The following is an 18,794-nucleotide window of genomic DNA, read 5'->3' on the forward strand; positions in this document are numbered from 1 at the left end:
GGCGCGCGCATGCGTGCATGTGTGTGTTTGTGTGTCGTGGGGCGCCGGAAGCGGGGGGGGGGAGCATGCCTTGTGTTTGGGAAGTATGCGCCCCGTGGCGACGTGGACTTTTTGGGCCAGCTGCCGCTCAGATCCTCCCAGTCTCAGGCCACCCGTGAGGAGGGGAAGAGGTAGGGCGCGTTTGCAGCCGTGTGAGAAATGCCGTCAACGTGGTCACAAAGCACAGAAGCCTCCTGTCTCGAGAAGGGACGTTTAAAAAATTACTATGGGGGCCTCATGCGAGGCGGCAGAAGCGAGGCGGCCCTTTACAGCATTCGCTGACTCACCGAGTGTGTCGTGTCGCGGTGACAAGTGGCAGGTGGGGGTGAACGGTGTCTGGGGTGCGTGCGTCTTGGCCTCCTGGGGGAGCCTGGAGGCACTGGAGGGAGGGACGGCTGCAGGGAAGCGGTGGTCTTTGTTGGTGGCAGGACAGGGGCACAGGCACGCTCGTAGCCAAGGTGGAGAAGCCCATCGCCCAGGTGGTTCCTCCAGCAAAAAGAACAGGAGGGAAAGCGATGAGTTTCTGGGGAGACAGAAACGCACCGTGTCAAGTACCTGACCTGAATCATCACAGGGGCTCTTGGAAGGACCCCGTTGCTGTAGGAACTTAAACAAATCTTCCAACGCGCTTACGGGTGTGCCAGGCCTGGTCCCAGCCCTTCAGACAGATAGTAAATCATTTAATCCGCAGACCCTGCGAGTGATGTGCTACTATTATCCCCGTCAGGGCACAGAAAGGTAAAGGCGTTCGTCCAGGTCACTGAGCTAGTGGGAGACAGAGCCACCCAGGGGTTGAATCCAGGGGGTCTGGCCGTGCTACCTGCTTCTCCTGTCATTTATTTATTAATTCAACAAATACGTACCGGACGCTTCTTTGTCCAAGGCATTCAGTTAAGGAGGGAAGACAAGACATATACACATGCTAAAAGTTGAATAAAGGGCATTTGCTTACCCCGTTTCGTACACTTGAAGCCTTGCTTGCCAATGCACCTTGCCAGCCCCCATTTCTGAAAGCCTCTTCTGACCAAAGGAAGGTGACTCCTGTCATCTCCTCTCCACATGCCCCTTTTCAGTCTAGGTCTTTGCAGCATGAGGAGCACAGGGCTTACGCTGCTTCCCAGACCCCTGGGTTCCCCTTCGGGACGGGACCCAGAGCCACACCCAGGGCCGAGCACACCCTAAATATTCACGACACGTGGTTGACTGGATGATTTAAAAAAGGTTTTTTTACTGTTTATCTATTTTTGAGAGAGACAGAGACAGGATGCGAGTGGGTTAGGAGCAGAGAGAGAGGGAGACACAGAATCCGAAGCAGGCTCCAGGCTCCGAGCTGTCAGCACAGAGCCCGATGAGGGGCTCGAACTCACGAACTGCGAGATCATGACCTGAGCTGAAGTCGGACGCTCAACCGACTGAGCCACCCAGGCATCCCGACTGGATGATTTTTTAAATCCTTGGATGCAGGGGTCAATTGCAAGATGCCGTTAAAATACCTCATTGTCACAGCTTCTCTGCTTACGGTCACAAAACAAGGGCCGTGTGTGGCACCCAGTAACAACACTGAGAAGAGCCGAGGATAGATTTGCTGGTTAACTTTTGCTTTCCCTCGGTTTGCCAGGAAAGACCGGCAGAGACCAGTGCCAACGTGGATGACTCGGCACCCCCCTCGGTGGCCCAGCTGGCTGGGCGGTTTAGGGAGCAGGCAGCCGCTGCAAAGGAGGTGAGTCAGGCGTCTTCCGAGCCCCTCTTCTGGAAGGGGGCTGGAGGAAGGGGAAGTCTGGGTCAGGCCCAGAGGAGAGGGAGGGAGGAGGCTTGGTAATTACCAAATTAGGAAGAGAAGCCAGAGAGGGGTCCCTCTGAATGTGAGGAATGTGGCCATGCTGCTGGCCTGTGCAGGATCTTTCCTCACCAGAGTGAGGCTTGCACTGTGGCCCGGAGCGAGGAGACAAAGGGCAGAGAGCTGGAAAGATGGATGCCTCGATTCATTTCCATCTCGATCACCCACTATGGGAGACTTAGATCTCGCCCAGCTGTGCCGGGCCTAGACTGGTTCAGAATAAAGAAATGCCCATCCTCAGCCCTGCCCCAGGGTCCAGGAATCAGGAGCAAGGCAAGAGGGGGACAGATTCTGAATTGAGAGTTGAAGAGGAAGAGAGGAGTTACAGGAACGTGCATTCAGATAGGAAGCCAGGGATCCAATGATCGGTGGGCCCCAGAGGTATCCTGCTGGCGAGGACCGAGTAAAAGGGGGAGATTTGGGCTACATTTTCTGGAGTCACGCAGTCTGAAGAATTCCTTAGGAGAACATGAAGGAAGGGCACCCCAAAGTTGGGGGGTGGCCCCTGGGGACAAAGGCGTTGCTATCATGCTTTTTTAGGTACAGTGTTTTGTGCTTTGGTTTTGCCATCTGAAAAATGAGTCCTTGATTTCTAGACATTGTAGGAATGTCATAAAGGGTGAAGAAGCTAGTGTTGGTCTAGGGTACCGGCAGCGCCTGGAGGCTAGAAGCAGGTATCGGTTTGAGACGTTGTTTCAGGCCAGCGAATGTCACGTAAGGCTCCAGCAGCAGCAGGACTGGGACGGGAGCCTGGGAGTCAGAGGGGTGGACGGGTGGAGAGAGTTCCTGTGTATGGCTGGTGGCAGGCAAGCCTTCCTACACCTTTTCTCCTCCAGACATCCCTGAACATTCCTCAACCAGCTTCCACTTCCTCCTCTTCCTCCCTGTTGCCTGATGACCTCTCTCTCTTTTTCTTTCTGTGTGTCTGTCTGTCCCCCTCCCTCCAGACACCAGCCTGTAAGCCAACAAGAAGGAAACCACCCTGCTCCCTCCCCCTGTTCCCCCCCAAGGTAGAGCTGGGCCAGAACGGTGAGGAGGTAAGTGCTGTTCCAGGACCCAGGGGACACCGGTTATGAGTCTGCCTTCTCCTTCTGACGGGAGGGGGCACAGGAGGCACACATTCAGACCTTGACACCTGTGCAGGGTGTTTCTCCCTTTCAGATTGGGGGATGCATCTCCTCTTACTGCTTCTAGAATTCTTTACTTTGGAGACCAGGTTCCTTCCTACTCTCTCTAACGGAGCCTCCTTCAGGGTCTGTCAAGGACAGGAACACTATTTCTCAAGACTGAGAATTTCAACAAAGAGAATGTGCTGTAGAGTATTATGTTCTACTCCAGGTCCGCTTTATATGACATTCCTTGTGGAAAAGACACCTGGAAAGAGACGCAGCACTTACATAAGGCAGAATTGCCACATGAGCGAATGCCGTGGTTCCGTGCTATCCTTGCAAAGACTGGCTATTGTTCTGGATCATTGGAAGAAAATCAGAGCACACAGAAGCCTCGTTGCCCTCACATATAAATAGCCAATGTTACCGACACAAGGAAGGTGCTGGCATCACAGATCATAGCCGGCAGTAGATCCCCGAACTGCATGTGTACCGACCCTTATTTATCTAATTGTAGCTGTAGGAGTGACTTCTCCATCCCCCATCCCAGCAGCCCATGAACTTTCACTGTGCTCCCGTCACACTCCTGCAGAAACGAACTCACATGTTCTCTCGTCCAGCCTGGGAAGCCAGCCTCTAGAGAAAGCAAGCAAGCCAAAGACGGTTCAATTCACAAATCCCGCTTCAACTACCTCCCTCCCCCTTCCGTTCTGAGGACCAGCAGCCTGACAATAGACACTAGATACCCGTGTGACCTTGAGCACGTCTGTAACGAACACGAGGAGAGCAGCCTTTCCCACCCAAGGCTTACAGGCCAAAGCCCACCAGAGAAAGCGGAAACATGCAGCTGCCCCTGATCCAGTGGGGTGGGGGCGTCTAGAGCCCCACTGCTCAGAGATCGCTGCCCCACACACCGAACAGCAGCCTTCTTCTGGAATGGGAACCCTGAGAAACACGGTTTTTAAAAACTGAGTCTTTTCTGTTGGCATTTCTTCAAGCACTGACTTGATGGTTGTGTGGCATCATGGGGTTATTAGCTCGTGCTATGGCCAGATGCATAGCGACAACTTCTCTTTACCAAGGGTCAGCTTCTCCTTGTGACTTTCAGCCCCTGGGCAACAGGCTGAGGCCTTGGCCATCAGGAGCCTCCTGTGAGGCTACCCCCTGATGACCCAGAGTTGGCCCTGGAGAAGCCACCATACTGCACTGAGCCTTCTTCCTTATTTGTGAAGTAAGACAGGAACACTAACCAGACAGATGATGGGGGCCAGATGGGGGTGTTTTATTCTCTGGAATAAAAGCGGAATGAGTCAGGTTAGTTTCCCGGCTCTGGGAGAAATAAACCTACAGGCTCATCCCATGAGGTACTGCCCAGCGGTTAAATAGCATAGAAGGGCCAAGGGCTGGATGAGTAGGAGGGTGGATGTTAGAGGAAACAGTCCTGCCTGGAGTGACCGGCTGTTTGCACATAAGAAGGACATCGCTTCCAGGATCGATGACTTTTTGTCACCTTGAAAATCACACAGAAATACAAAGAACAACCAGCTTTGTGTGGCTGGGCTGGATGGAGTCTGCGGCCTGCAGTTCACTCTGCGTTCCCACGGCGTGGCCTTGGGGAACCTCAGGGGGGCCTGCAGGGAGGGCTCCAGTCGGGCTGCCGCTCAGTCCCCGAGGCACAGTGCAGGGAAGGGTCTCTCCATCCCTTCATTCCCGCCCCCTCCCTGTGCCTGCTCAGGCCTGAGACCATGGGGTGACCAGGAGTTAGTCCTCTCTGGAGAACCCAGCCAAAAGGGTATTTAATATGGCCGTAAACCTTGCCTTGTCTGCCAGAGAAGGGCCGAAAAACACTCCCATCTGAAAAGTCAGGTTCATGATTTCTAGACATTATAGGAACATCATGTGCAGATATGAATATACACATATAGAGCTTGAGGTGGTTTTTCTCCTTCGGTGGTCTTAGGCCCAGCCACCTGCCTGGAGTTCCGTGTTAAATGGCAAAGGAAATGCTGCCACCTGCTGCCGTTCCTAGGAACTGCACTAGCAGCTATTTTGGAGTCGTCCTGCTTTGCTGTTCAATTCCAAGCAATAAGGATCTTGGGGAGCATGAGCTAGGTTCCCCGCACTATCTTATAGCGACGGTGCTGCGTTTATTGAATTTTCACTCTCTTCAGAAGATAGTGGTCAGGTGGGCGCCTGGATGGCTCAGTTGGTTAAGCATCCAACTCTTGATCTCAGCTCAGGTCTTGATCTTGGGATTGTGAATTCAGGCTCCACGTTGGGCTCCGTGCTGGGCGTGAAGCCTACTTAAAAGTATATATATGAGGGCACCTGGGTGGCTCAGTCGGTTGAGCATCCGACTTCGGCTCAGGTCATGATCTTGCGGTTTGTGGGTTCGAGCCCCGCGTCGGGCTCTGTGCTGACAGCTCGGAGCCTGGAGCCTGCTTTGGATTCTGTCTCCTTCTCTCTCTGCCCCTCCCCCACTGGTGCTCTATCTCTCTCTGTCTTTCAACGATAAATAAATTATATATATATATGTATGTATATATACGCACACACACATACACATGTGTGTATACATATATATATATATATATATATGTATACACATATAGTGGTCAGTTGAGGAAGAGAAGAGTTTCTGGTATTACAAAAAGCAAAGTTTGTCAGCAAAATTGTTGCTGCACTTCCTTAAACAGTATCTTTAGAAATAGTGGCTCATGTGAAATTTTACCATAGAGCACAGAAGTCAACTGATCTGGGGCTGGCAGCTCTTTGTACTTGTCACCAACACAAGGCGCTTTGAAAACTGCTCTAGGAGTATGTCTGACAGTGTAAACTCATGGAGCCAGAGGCACCTTCGAGCTGGAGGCGTCCTGAGAGTCGTTTATTCTAACCCACCTGCCTGGGTGTTGGTGGAGGAGGCTGAGGCCGGGGTACCCGTCCGGCTCCTGTCAGAGCCAGAGTCCCAGCTGGTGACTGTCCCACTCCAGTGCCTCTTCCTCAATGTTGGGCCTTAAAAGGGTCACAAGGAGTTGAACTGAGTAAATCTTCCTCCTTCCGTCACTAAAATACAATCATCTCACTCAATAAGTATCTCAGAATGTTTCCAGGAGATTGGTGTTCTTCTTTTTGTGATTCAGCTAAATGAGTCCACGGGGGCTGGGGCAGGTAATGTATGTGGGGTCTCTAAACTGTAGAAAAATCCCTTTTGTGCCTTGGCCTCTGCTCAACAACATGGAAGTCACCACCATCTTCTTCTTCACCATCATCATCATCAGTGTCCTCATATACCTGTAGAACCAGACTCAAGTTGCAGGGATTTTAGACAAAACAAGAAGGGGTCCATCTTTTTAGATACAATAAAATACAGACAAGGTTCCTGACCGACATTCATCACAAATATATCTCCAGCTAGCAGAACATAACGTATGGTTTTGTTTTTTATTTTTAAATTTCTTTCAACGTTTATTTTTGAGAGACCAAGAGAGTCAGAGCACGAGTGGGGGAGGGACAGAGAGGGAGGAAGACACAGAATCCTTAGCAGGCTCCAGGCTCTGAGCTGTCAGCACAGAGCCCGATGTGGGGCTCGAACCCACAAGCTATGAGATCATGACCTGAGCTGAAGTCGGACACTTAACCAGCTGAGTCACCAAGGTGCCTCCATATGTATGGTTTTATGTGTATGTATCAGCCATTGATCGCTTCTAGAGGCCAGAGACCATATCGTGTCCATCGTCGTATAACCAGGCAAGACAATGCTGGGAATGTAGTAGATACTCGGTAAATGTCTGCTTAATCGAAATGAACGATGTTTTGGAAAATGATAATCTATAAATAACACTATTGGTGGTTTGGATTTTCCAAAATATCGTTAGTTCAAGGGAGAAATTTCAGTTAAACCTCTGTAAGCTTTCACCTTTGGTCTGTGGTGTCTTCTGTTGTTTGTACAAACAGAACAAATAGTCATTTTGCCCTTTCTCTCTGGAATTCCCTCCCGTCATTGGCTCATGTTGTTGAAGGTCAGGAGGTGAAGATCTCATCCCCTCAGACATAGTCTGTTGTCTCATAATGACCATGAAGTCATCCTTTCTGGAACAGGAGGCCGCCTGTGTTTCAGATGTCTGTCCAGCCTGCTCTGATTCATAGATTCAAGTGGTCTTATACCTGTGAGACGAGGGAGGGGTGGTGGGGAGCCCACCCAGGCCCAGGCCCTGACCAGGTGGGTGGGCTGCTGAAAGCTAAGGGGGAAAGCGGTGAAATCAACTTCTCCTCTTCTTTCACCTGGGCCTTTGGGGCTCCAGCCAGAACCCCACCTCCCTTCACCTCACTGATTCCGTTGTTTTGGTCCATTTGCTCTGTAGAAATCACCGCCCAATGCAAGCCACCCTCCTAAAATCAAGGTGAAGAGTTCGCCTCTGATTGAGAAGCTTCAGGTAAGTGCACAGTGGTTACCCATTGCTACTTCTGACGCCACCCCACCTCTTGTGCAACATGTGCACGTCTTTGGGGCTCCTGGGGATAGCACCATCTGTCACCTGAAGAGTTGATCTCTGATAACCAGCTGTGAAGGATGAGGAGCCCTATCTAGGGGCAAAGAGCTAAAATAAACATCATGTCAAGCATGAGCTCATGAAGTTAACAGATCATGGTGGTTGGCGGATAATGGGATGTCTCAAGAATCTTACAGGAAAAAGACATTAGAGCCCAAGAGACACTCCAGGACTAGCCAAGTCCTCCCAAGCAAGGCCTGAATGCCCCCACGAACCGTTTCAGCTTTACACAGGGCTGAAATTCAACAGCTAGGCATTGCACTGACATGGCAGAATCCGTTGTTTGGAATGCCCGCCTCTCCGTCTATCAGCTTGTGAACCCAGAGCCCTCACCACTGCACCACAGCTGGCTGCCTTTCCTGGGGATGGAACTGACCGTGCGGCACTGTACTTGAGCTCGCGGCCTTTTGGGGGAGACGGGATTTTCACACGTAGTACAATAAGAGACTTAAAGGAGAGGAAACCCCAGAGGTCTAAATGGTGTGCTTGCCGTGTGTCAGTTCTTACTCCTCTAAATCAGAGTTCCTCGACCTGGGCAGTGTTCGCGCAGGCGGGGCACTGCCCTGTGCATCGCGAGATGTTTAGCAGCATCCCTGGTCCCTACTCACTCGATGCCGGTAGCACTCTCCAAAAGTTGTGACAATGAAAGGCGTCTTTGGGCATCTCCCGGGAACACAGTTGCCCCCCACCGTCGCCCCAGGTGAGAGCCGTGCTCTAGAATTTTAGAGCAAGAAGAGAGAAGAGTGGGCAGGAGTAATTAATGAATGCTTCATGAAACACCTACACCCTGAGTCGGTCCTCAGGGATGGGTGGCTAGAAAGGAAGGAGGAAGGTGCCCCTGGTGTGGGACAGCGTGAGCCAAAGCGCAGAGGAGAGGGGCGTGTCTGGATAGGGCGTGTGGAGGACGCAAGAGCTTTCACCACGGTCTCTGTGCTCCACCCAGGAGAACCGTAAGCCTCCTGTGCGCCGTATCCTCCCATCTGGGCCCCACTAGGAAAACCTAGTCAGAAATCACTGTTAGAGGCGTGCCGAGACAAGTAGCTGCCGCCTCTATGGTCCCACCCCTGGGAGAGCCCGGGCCTGATTTCTGGTCAAGAAAAGCCTCTCTGGTTTCTGGCCTGAGCCTGCCCTGTGGCCGGTGGGAGGGGACTCCCTGAAGGGTAACTCCTGCTGAAAAGGCCTGATGGCACCGCAGCAGCAGCAGCGGCGGGGAGGGTCTCTCAGAAAGGATCCCGATGCACAGCCAGCTGAGGGGTGTAGCCCGGGACCTGCACCTTCGCCTTCCGGCAGCCCACCTCAGCCCTCATCCGAGGGCCGGAAGTTCGTTCCCACGTGCTCTGTGCCCCGCAGTCTCGGTCTCCTTCCCCTTTCCCGTCAGTGAGGAGCGTCTCTGGGAAGCTCAGCCACTGAGAAGAAGGTTGTGATCACCGATCCTTCAATCTCATTAAGAACTGAGCAACAAGGAGCGCCTGGGTGGCTCAGTCGGTTAAGCGTCGGACTCCATCTCAGCTCAGGTCTTGATCTCAGGGTCGTGAGTTCTGGAGCCTGCTTTTAAAAAAAGAAGAACAGAATGACAATTTGGCCAGATGCCATAGGAGCCCTTACTTTGTTGGGGGGGGGGGCCAAGAACTAAGAAATGCATCATCAGCTAGACTTTCCTTCTAAATACTCTATTAGTTGAGTTATGAGGTATGGTTTTTCTTCACTGGACTAGCCCATAATTCCAAGTTCAAGTTTCCTGCTGGCTAGCAAAATATATTTTATTTGCAGGCAGTCTTACAGAGGGAACTTTCCAGCTTGAAGTTGGGCGGGGAGGGAGACCCCTTAACTCCCAACCCAAGTGTCCACTGCCCTGAAGCCGTCACAGGCACTCACCATGTGCTGCTTTTTGCCATGGTTTGGGCTCACAGCGTTGCTGTGCAACCTTCACGTTCTTAATTCTTACCGTGACTGAGTTTTGTCCATATTATAAGGCCTTTTTTTTTTTTTTAAGTATATTTATTTACTTGAGAGAACAAGTCAGGAAGGGGCAGAGGGAGAGAGAATCCCCAGCAGGCTCAGTGCTGCCAGCTCAGAGCCCAGTGCGGGGCTCAAACTCATGAACTAAGAGATCATGACCTGAGTGGAAATCAAGAGTCCAATGCTTAACCGACAGCCATCCAGGCGCCCCTGCTGTAAGGTCTTTCTTAATATCACAGAGATACTGGTACTTTCCTAAACAAGAATAACAGCGTAGAGTCTGCAGGTCCAAAAGCACACAGTTCTCCTGGACAGCAGAGCCTTGGCTGGAAGAAGGGGGCACTGAGGGGGCTCTGGAGGGAGGAGGGGGAGTGTGGAGTATGAGTGGGTGATGGCAGGAGCGAGTGCCAGGGACCAGATCATGAAGGACTCAGGCGGTCATGCTAACCGGTTTGGACAAATACAGTTCAAGACTCAGGCTATTTATTGGACTCACTGGAGGTCACACAGCTATTAAGTGAAACATCTGAGCTTTGCAGTCAGGTCTGTCTGTGTGGAGAGCCCCTGTACTTCCCACTGCGTCATCTGCCCGTCACACCATCCCTTCCGGGCGGGTCCTCCCTGCTGGGCCAGGATCTGGAGACCCAGAGGGCGCCGGAGCAGGAGGACTGCCCCTCGATGGCGCTAAAGAGGACCCAGTGCTCACTGCAATCCACCCCACAGGCCCTCCTGCACCACCACCTTCTCCACTGCCACAGGGTGGAGCTGGGACCACCTGCCTCGCCCTGCCCCCCACCCCTACCCAGCTCTTGGCTCCCTCAGGCCTCTGTTACCTTTGGGTAACCTCTCCCCTCTGTCGCCCTCCGGATACCCTTGAATGTGGTTTCACCTGCCCCGCCATGGCCCAGGTGGGGCACACACTGACGTCTGCTCCGCGGGCTCCCTCTTGGAAGGGCTGGGCAGCCTGCTGTGTCCACCAGTCTTCTGGCCATCTACCAACAACGCATAAGAGACCAGCAGAGCTGGCGTGAATCCCAGGGCAGGCTCCTTCGCCACCTTCCTGATGTTCGCGATCAGAACAAAATGGAACACACAGGTCTGTTGTAGAGGGGAAGGTTTTGTATGCCAGCAAATAGGAGGCATCCGGCAGGCAGCGGCTACTATTGGCTCTGCTGAGAAAGTTGATAAAGGGCGTCGACTTGCTGTGAGATCGTGTGCCTGCAGGTGCTACCTTGGCCTCTTTGTGTATAAGTTGGAGCTGTTCCAGGGCATTTTTGTTGGATCCAAATCGGTACTTTCTGGGCCTTCTGGAATGCAGCCTGTGGTGAGCCAGGTAGCCGGAGATGGCTTGAGGAGGCAGTGCTTTCAGGGGTCGGACGTGACGTGACTGGATAATTGGTTGGGAAGTAACCCAAAAAGCCTCATGTTATGTAGTCGCAACCGGTTCCGGGCCAGGCACCCAACAAGCTCACGCAGACATACCCATCTCCCACCCGTTTGAAACGTCTCACCTTTTCTCGGCAGGCCAACTTAGCTTTCGATCCAGCAGCCCTGCTGCCTGGCGCCTCACCCAAGAGTCCCGGACTCAAGGCCGCGGTGTCGCCATTCCAGAGCCCGCCGTCCACCCCCAGCAGCCCTGGTGTGCGGTGTCAGGCTGGCGAGCTGGAGGAGGTGCCGGTCAGCTTTGACCAGCCTCCGGAGGGCAGCCATCTGCCCTGCTACAATAAGGTAACCTCTGGGTCCGAAGCGCTGTGGCCCTGTCCGGTGCCAGTCCTGGATTTTCTCTGCCCTGACGTTGTCTCGGGGAAAGGAGGACGCTTTTGAGCTGCAGCCGGAGTTGGTTTCCAGCAGAGGGAAATTTCTTCTGTTGCCGGTGATCGGTGACTGAGATCACCCCTCTGCCTAGCCTGCCTCTCATCCCCTCTCCCAGTAGCTGTGCCGCTCGCCCAGAAAGCACAGCTGGGGGGTGGAACGCTCTATCCTTTGTGGAGAGAGGGGTGAGAATTCAGGACCGACCCCAGCTGCACAGAGAGTCGTGTCAAAAGCTGAAAATAAATGCTAAAGGCCCGATCGGTGATTGATGCAGAGGGTGGGCAGGGTCACTGGGACTCCAGAACACTCTGTTCTGGCTTGATGTTAATACTTCTAAGCGACCCAGTATGGGTTTAAATCATTCTTACTGCAGCCTGCCCGTTAAAGAACATCCAAACGGTTCCCTTTGCAAACAGATGTACCTAGGGCCCATTTCTGTAGATGCTGCCCTGATGTGTGTGCTTCCTTTCATCAGATCCTCTGCCTGATGCCATACACAGTACGAATCAGAGATACTCTCCAATACAGCCCGTGCAGGTGTCCAGCAAATCTGGGCCAGAGCCAGGCAAGGGCCGACATAAGGGGGGTGTGACTCCAGGGAATGGCAGATGGACATAACTTTAAAGTTATAGATGGAAAGAGTGGGGTCTTTTGGGCCATTCCAGAAAACCCATCTAGGGGAAGAAAGTCACATGTGTAGAAACAGGTAGGACCCAGGGAAACAAACTGGCGCTAAGGCTTGAGTCTGCTGGCTGGGGATAGGTTGGAGATCCTCCAGCCCAGAGTGAGACCAGGGAGAGACCCCTGACGGCAGAGAGGAATCCGGGGGAGAGCCTCGTCTCTTCATAAGGTGCTCTCCGGGGAGGCTAGGGAGTCGGGGCAGGGAGGGGGACACTGCCCCCAGGTTGTAATACTGGAGGCTTTAGCCTTCTGACAGCAGCAGAGTGAGGCAAGGTTATTCCTGACCCCTCTGATCATGAGGGCCGGGCGGAGCCTTGATAGCTTGTAGGGCTGGCAGCACCAGGGTCTCAGGAAAGGGCCTAGGAAGCCCTTTTAAACCAAGTGCTGACTCCAAATTTCTGAGAAGGAACTAGAATTGACAAATAACCAAAATGGAAGCTAGTGAGGAAATCAGATTTGAGGTTTATAAAAATAAGATTTCATCTACATATAAAGACTTAAATAAGGACGCATCACATGAATAAAGTAGGGCATCCAAGTAAACATTTCCATTGAAGTTACGGCCAAGTCCAGTGGGCCTACGTGAGGCCTGAGTGATTCCCAGAGAGGAGAGGCTCTTCGGGCAGCTCCGTTGGACGCTTCTAAGGCATGGCTTCTGCTCACGGTGGACCTGGTTCCTGGAAAGCAAAGGCATCTAGCTGCTCAGCTTTCCTGGCATTAGCCAGTGCTGCAGAGGGCCAGGAGGGCCACGCCGGGGAAAGGGGTGAAGCTAGTCACCAGCTGTCCAGCGGTGTGCCCATGAGGTCCCAGAGCAAGGCCAGGCCATCAGCAGGCCCTTCACCCTCTCCTCTGTTGGGTTCACCTTCGCCAAAGTATAATTTCCTGAATGCTAAAACGTGACTCTTATTCACAAGAGAGAGAGATTTTATTCAGCTTGTCAATTTAGATGGTAAAGCTCATTCAGAGAACAAACAACTGGTTATTTATAGGCAGTTGAAGAAACAGATGTTAGAATCCAATTGCTAAGTTAGACATGAAACTGATGACCGTTTCACAGGATAATAAAATTGGAGGTTATCCTTTTTAGTGGGGGGAAAGCATTTGCGTTTTCATGAGACAAAGACCTATGGGTCACCATGTGCCTTCACGACCCCCCTGGGGCCCTAGCCAGCGATACGTAGCACACAGGGTACATTCTCCTGGAAAATCAAATGACCCTTTGACAGCTGGCTGACAGAGCGGTGCTTTGGACGTTGAAGGAACGTGCCGTCCTCTTGGCCTTTTTTTACAGGCTTCAGATAATTCTTCTTCACCTCTTCTTCCAGGTGCGGACGAGGGGCTCGATAAAAAGGCGCCCTCCCTCCAGGCGATTCCGAAGGTCTCAGTCAGACTGTGGGGACCTGGGAGGTTTCAGGGCCCCCGAGTCATCCCAGGAGAATGGTGCCAAGGAAGAGAACGGGGATGAGGTGTTCCCATCCAAGAGCGAGGCCCCGGGGGCCCCGCCGCCCAGCGAGAAGCCGGTGGGGGAGCTGGGGTCCCAGGAGAAGCCTCCTCCGAGGAGGACGTCCAGCAGGACGGAGAAGCAGGAGAAGGGCAGGGCCCCGGGGGAAGCCCAGCATCACCAGGAGGCTGTGGGGGGCTCTGAAGAGGAGGCCGGCACCCGTCCAGCCAAGGAGGAGGCCGTTCAACCAGCCCCGGCCTCCAACCCGGAGGCGGCGAACGGGTGCAGGAGCCCCACGGAGGAAAAACCGGCCGGGGAACAGACAGAAAAGTCTGCAGAGGTGAAGGAGGAGAGGGCAGAAAATGAAGAGGGTGAGCCCGGGCAGAGGAGCCAAGACGCAAAGGGGCTGGCGGAGGGAGCTGCGGGGGAGGCCCCCCCGAGCCCCCCTGGAGGAGTGGAGGGCGGCCACAGCTTTGAGCAGGGGAGAGGCGAGGAAAAGGACGAAGAGGGGGCCGTTCTGGAGCCAGGCTGCAACCCCAGCGATGAGGCCCCCAAGACAGAGGTGAGTGGCCGGCGTGTTCCCCTGAGGAGGCGGGGCCGGGGCCCGTGCGTGCCTGCTCACACTTCCTCGCAGATGAGCTCAAGTGTGCAGAAACACAGGCACTGGGTTGAGACAGGTTGTGGCAAATGTGAGGGGACAGAGGGACAAGAAAGGAGGCCCGTGCTGTCTCCACCTTCCTGCCCATTCGGAGGTCTGTTGTGCTGTGGGTGTGTGTGGAGACCGAGGTGACTGAGTCGGGGCCCTGGGCCCAGCTCCCTGCCGGAGGGGCTCAGAGATGTAGGGGGCGCACCTTCCGCATCAACTCGGCTAGTGTGGGGGACCAGCAGCTCCTTAGGGCACTCTGAAGAAGGCGGAATGTGGCCGTGGGCAGGGAGTTGTCTCGGGGAAGCTCGAAGCACAGGCAAAGGAGAAAGTGTGTGTGTGTTTAGATCATCTACTCATGGCTAAAATTACTCACCTCCTGTATTCAGTACCTAGGGCTGCCATAACAAATCCCACAGACTTGGGAACTTAAAACCATAGAAATTTTATTTTCTCACAATTCTGGAGGCGTGGGCAGTGTTGGTTCCCTCTGGAGGCTCGGAGGGAAAGTCTGTCCCGAGCCGGTTCCCTAACTTCTGATGGCCACTGGCACCCCCGGCCCCTCCTTGCCCCTCCCAGCATCTGGCAGCCGTCAGCAATCCTCGGCGTTCCCTGGCTTACAGACCCGTCACTCTCATCTCTGCCTCTGTCTTCATGGGGTCTTTCCCTGGCTCTATGCATCCCCAACCCCCCTCCCTTCTCTCAGAAGGACACCAGGCATTGGATGTAGGACCCACCCTAAATCCAGAATCATTTTGAGGTCTTTAGTTACATCTGCAAAGATCCCAGTTTCAAGTAAGTCCACATGCACGGGTACCCGGGGCTAGGATTGGACGTATCTCTGGGTGTGCATCCCACTACGCCTCCCCATCCCCTGTCCCACGATATCCCAGTGCACTCAAAGTAAATCCAAACCCTTTGTGAGGCCCTGCTGCTCTCAGGTGCCCCTGATCCTTCCCCTCACTGTGCTTTAGCCACATCAGTGGTCATTTGGTTCTTCAACTATACCAAGCTCACTCCCTGCTCAGAGCTCTGTCCCGGTTGTCCCCCCACTTGGGACGCTTCCCACCCATCCTTCGGATGTCCCTCGGGCCTGTCTTGACCACTCGGCTGCTCTCATCCACTGTTCCACTTTGCCATCACGGTGTGTGTCACTATTTGACACGCTCTTACTTATTTTCTTATCATCTCTCCCTACTTTTTCCCCGTCACCGATCCCCAGCATTTGCCACTAAACCCAGAACATTGTAGTTCTTAAAAAGTATATTTGTTGAGTGAATGAACGAATTTTTAAAAAGGAGAAAACTGCTTGACCCAAAAGAAATAATCTCTAATGATAGAACTAGACGTATCAGAGGGGTTGATGTGTTTGGGGGCAGGGGAACTCACCGGGGACCCTCACGTTATTCCCACCCAAGAGAGAAGGTGTGAGTCCCAAAGACTCTTGAGGTATGACTAAGACCCCTCTGGCTGGGCTGTTAGACAAAGATGCTTCATGTTTCTTTAACACCGTCCATTATAAACGCATGATCTGATCCTGTCACCTGGAGACCTCCACCAGGTGTCCAGAACGCAAACACGTGCCTCGGATACGGACTTTTTTTTTTTAATGTTTGTTTATTTTTGAGAGAGAGTGTAAGCAGGTTGAAGGGCAGAGAGAAAGGGACAGAGGATCCAAAGCAGGCTCCGCACCGACAGCAGAGAGCCCGATGCGGGGCTCGAACTGACGAACCGTGTGATCACAAACTAAGCCAAAGTCGGACACCCAACCGACTGAGCCACCTCGGTGCCCCTCAGATCCTCACTTCTTTTTGACGCTGAAGCCACTGAGTCCACGTGGCCACCTGCCAGTGGCTGCTGCCTCTCATTTTCAGGCTAGGAGGCGCCTGTCTTCCCAGGAGAGCTTCCCGTCTCACTGGCAGCATCTTCTAGTCTCGAAGGGTTAGGAAGTCACCCTGGTGGAAAAGCTTCAGGGAGGTCTCAGGTAGAGAAGGCTTCCTGCAGAAGCTCTGGGAGCTTTGGGACAGGCTCACCTGGACCTCTCAGGTCACTTGTATCTGACAGCCCTGGGGAGGGAGCCGGATGCCCGCACCCTCACGAGCGCTCTGCTTCCAAACCCAAGCCTGGGTCCCAAAGAGTAGCTCCCCACCCCCCACCTCTCTGTCCTTCTCCCCCTCCTGACCTGTCACCTGTCACGGAGGCACAACACTTTGACACCCTTCCTCCAACCTCCTGGTTTTCGAGAGGAAGGAGCTGAAGCTCCAGGAGGGGACATGACCTTGTCCAAGGTCTCAGTGTTGACATGACGGACACGGGCTCTAGTCATCAGAATAAGCTACATCACACAGCATCTCTGCACATCCGCGGATTCCTGTATCCCGGGAGGCGTGTCGACTCCCATCCTCTCTGCCCCTCCCAATAATGACGACAGATAAAGAGATGAACAAAGACAAGATGGGAATAAATGTGATTCTTCCCAGGGACGGCAGCCCTGTGTGAGGCACAGAGGACGGAGCGACTCCTTCAAGAGAGAGCAGGGGAAGGCCGCCTCAGTAGGCCCGCGGCATCGGTGCTGTGGAGGGTTAACCGCCTGTGACCCAGCCCCTCACAAGTATTGTAACACTTGGTGCTTAAAGAATGAGCCATTCTGGGAACTCCAGTCCTGGAACAGGCTGGCTGTATCAAATCACAACACGGGCTTCTGTTGACAGGCAAAGCGCCCCCGGAAAGAGGGCACCGAGTGAGATCCGGCTCCCACACTGTAAATAAACTGAACAAGTGGTTCTCCGATGCTTGTTACGTACCCAGTACCGTGCAGGGCGCTCAGGTGATGCCAGAGATAAACTTACCTCAAGGACGACACTCAGGACGTTTGACGTCACATTCAAGACTTCGTAGGACCGAAAAGTGCCGGCTTCCTCGCTGCCTGGTCCCACTGCTTCTCCCGGGCATTCTCCTTGATCTCTCAGGATTTGATTCGAAATTCCTTTCTCCCTCAGCTGATGAGATACCACCTTCTCCTGGGCCTCCCCTGCCTTTAGAACTCTGTTTACTTTTCCCTCCTGGTTAAGTGGGCAGGTCTCCGAGCCTCAGTTCTTGGCCTGTCTCTCCTCACTTGGGAACACACTCCTGTGCTTTTCCTCTTCAGCCCCTCCCTTAGCACCTGTCCTACACTGAGAACTCGGGGTGGGGGTCACAGGGACCAGGTCCATGGCTGGCACTTCAGTGCTATCCTGCACCTTCATTACCCTCATTTATTTTGTTTTATTTTATTTTTTATTTAAAAAAAAAATTTTTTTTAACATTTATTTATTTTTGAGACAGGGAGAGACAGAGCATGAACGGGAGGGGCAGAGAGAGAGGGAGACACAGAATCTGAAACAGGCTCCAGGCTCTGAGCTGTCAGCACAGAGCCCGACACGGGGCTCGAACTCACGGACCGCGAGATCATGACCTGAGCCGAAGTCGGACGCTCAGCCGACTGAGCCACCCAGGCGCCCCAATTATTTTTTATTTTAGAGACAGTGCATGTGGGTGGGGGAGAGGGGCAGAGGGAAAGAATCATAAGCAAGCTCCTCGCCAAGGCTCGATCCCACAACCCTGGGGTCATGACCTGAGCCGAAATCAAGAGTCGGACGCTCAATGGACTGAGCCACCCGGGTGCCCTCTTCATTGCCCTCTTCCCATTGACCTCCTCTCTCTCTAATCTGCAAAGCTAAGCCACCGTCGCACCACCTTCTTTGCCGAGACTCGTGCATGTCACTGTGCAATTCACACGGCCATGCTGCCTGGATCTATTAGGAACTCTTACCAACCGGGCTGAGCCAGTCTTCACCCACATTCCTCAGTTACTCCTCCCCCAGCCCCTCCCGCTCTGCAGACGACCTCACCTCCTAGGTGACTGAAAGGAAGAGGAGCCGGGGTGCTCCCTGCCTCAGACCCTCAGCGTGTGAATCCGAGAACAGGTCCCTACTTGCTCAGACGAACCCCCATCTGCTGTGATCTGGCTTCCCCCAAATGCCAGTTGCTGGACATTTTTACAGGACGCTTGTAGTGTGTGTCTGTGCATTTTAAGTGAGGGTGACACTGGGGATTTCATCCATCCATGTGTTCCAGGTTTCTAGCCCCTCACTAGCTCACCCCCTTCTGCCTACAGACATGTTCTGATCTGCCCAGTCCTAAAGAAATAGCCCCCAAGTCTGCCCCTCCCCTATCGCTCTGTCTCCCTCTCATTTGCTTCCCCTTGTGGTCTTGCTCTGAACTAAGAATTGAAGCTCTAAGTGCCACCAAAGACTGGTCATCCTCACCTCTGCCAAGGGGCTGATGCTGCCAACCTGCCCCGGAAGCCACCTCCCTCCCACCAGTGTCCGTCAGCGCTGGGCCACCCAGCCAGCCTCCCTCCCTCCCCCTCCTAAAGAAGAGCTGCCACATTCTGTCCTCAGCCCCGGCTCCCACACTCTAGCTGTTGTGTTTTGTGACTGACCCCTAAGGTTGGGCCTCACCACCAGCCACTGGGCCGCTCCTGACTGCTTAGCACCAGCCTGGCCTGTGTCCCAACCCCACACGGACAGGGCGCTGTGCTCGGATGCCTGCCAGCCCCTCACACCCAGAACCAAACTCCTCCTGCTTGCTGTGTCTTCACTTGTGTTCTGCTGGAAGCCAAAGGGTTCTACTGGTTTCCCTTGTTCTCTTTAAGCGTTCCTGCTGATGAGGTACTTAATTT

The 18,794-nt window shown here is 53.5% G+C and overlaps 1 protein-coding gene across 7 annotated transcripts in view; it reads left to right on the forward strand.

Annotated features, from left to right (window-relative positions):
* RCSD1 (RCSD domain containing 1) overlaps nt 1-18,794 on the forward strand; it is a 76,198-nt gene that overhangs the window by 52,526 nt on the left and 4,878 nt on the right. For 3 of the 7 annotated variants that reach the window (XM_011290867.4, XM_045048867.1, XR_006591734.1), the window contains exons 2-6: nt 1,658-1,759; nt 2,824-2,913; nt 7,347-7,418; nt 11,019-11,222; nt 13,313-13,990. In XM_011290867.4, coding sequence (XP_011289169.3) covers nt 1,658-1,759; nt 2,824-2,913; nt 7,347-7,418; nt 11,019-11,222; nt 13,313-13,990 — 1,146 coding nt within the window. Of the gene's footprint in view, nt 1-250; nt 359-1,657; nt 1,760-2,823; nt 2,914-7,346; nt 7,419-11,018; nt 11,223-13,312; nt 13,991-18,794 lie in introns of those variants that run through there. The other 4 variants (XM_045048864.1, XM_045048865.1, XM_045048863.1 and 1 more) reach the window with 3 other exon arrangements.

This window comes from Felis catus, chromosome F1, assembly GCF_018350175.1.
Source record: "Felis catus isolate Fca126 chromosome F1, F.catus_Fca126_mat1.0, whole genome shotgun sequence".
NCBI classification, from domain to species: Eukaryota; Metazoa; Chordata; class Mammalia; order Carnivora; family Felidae; genus Felis; species Felis catus.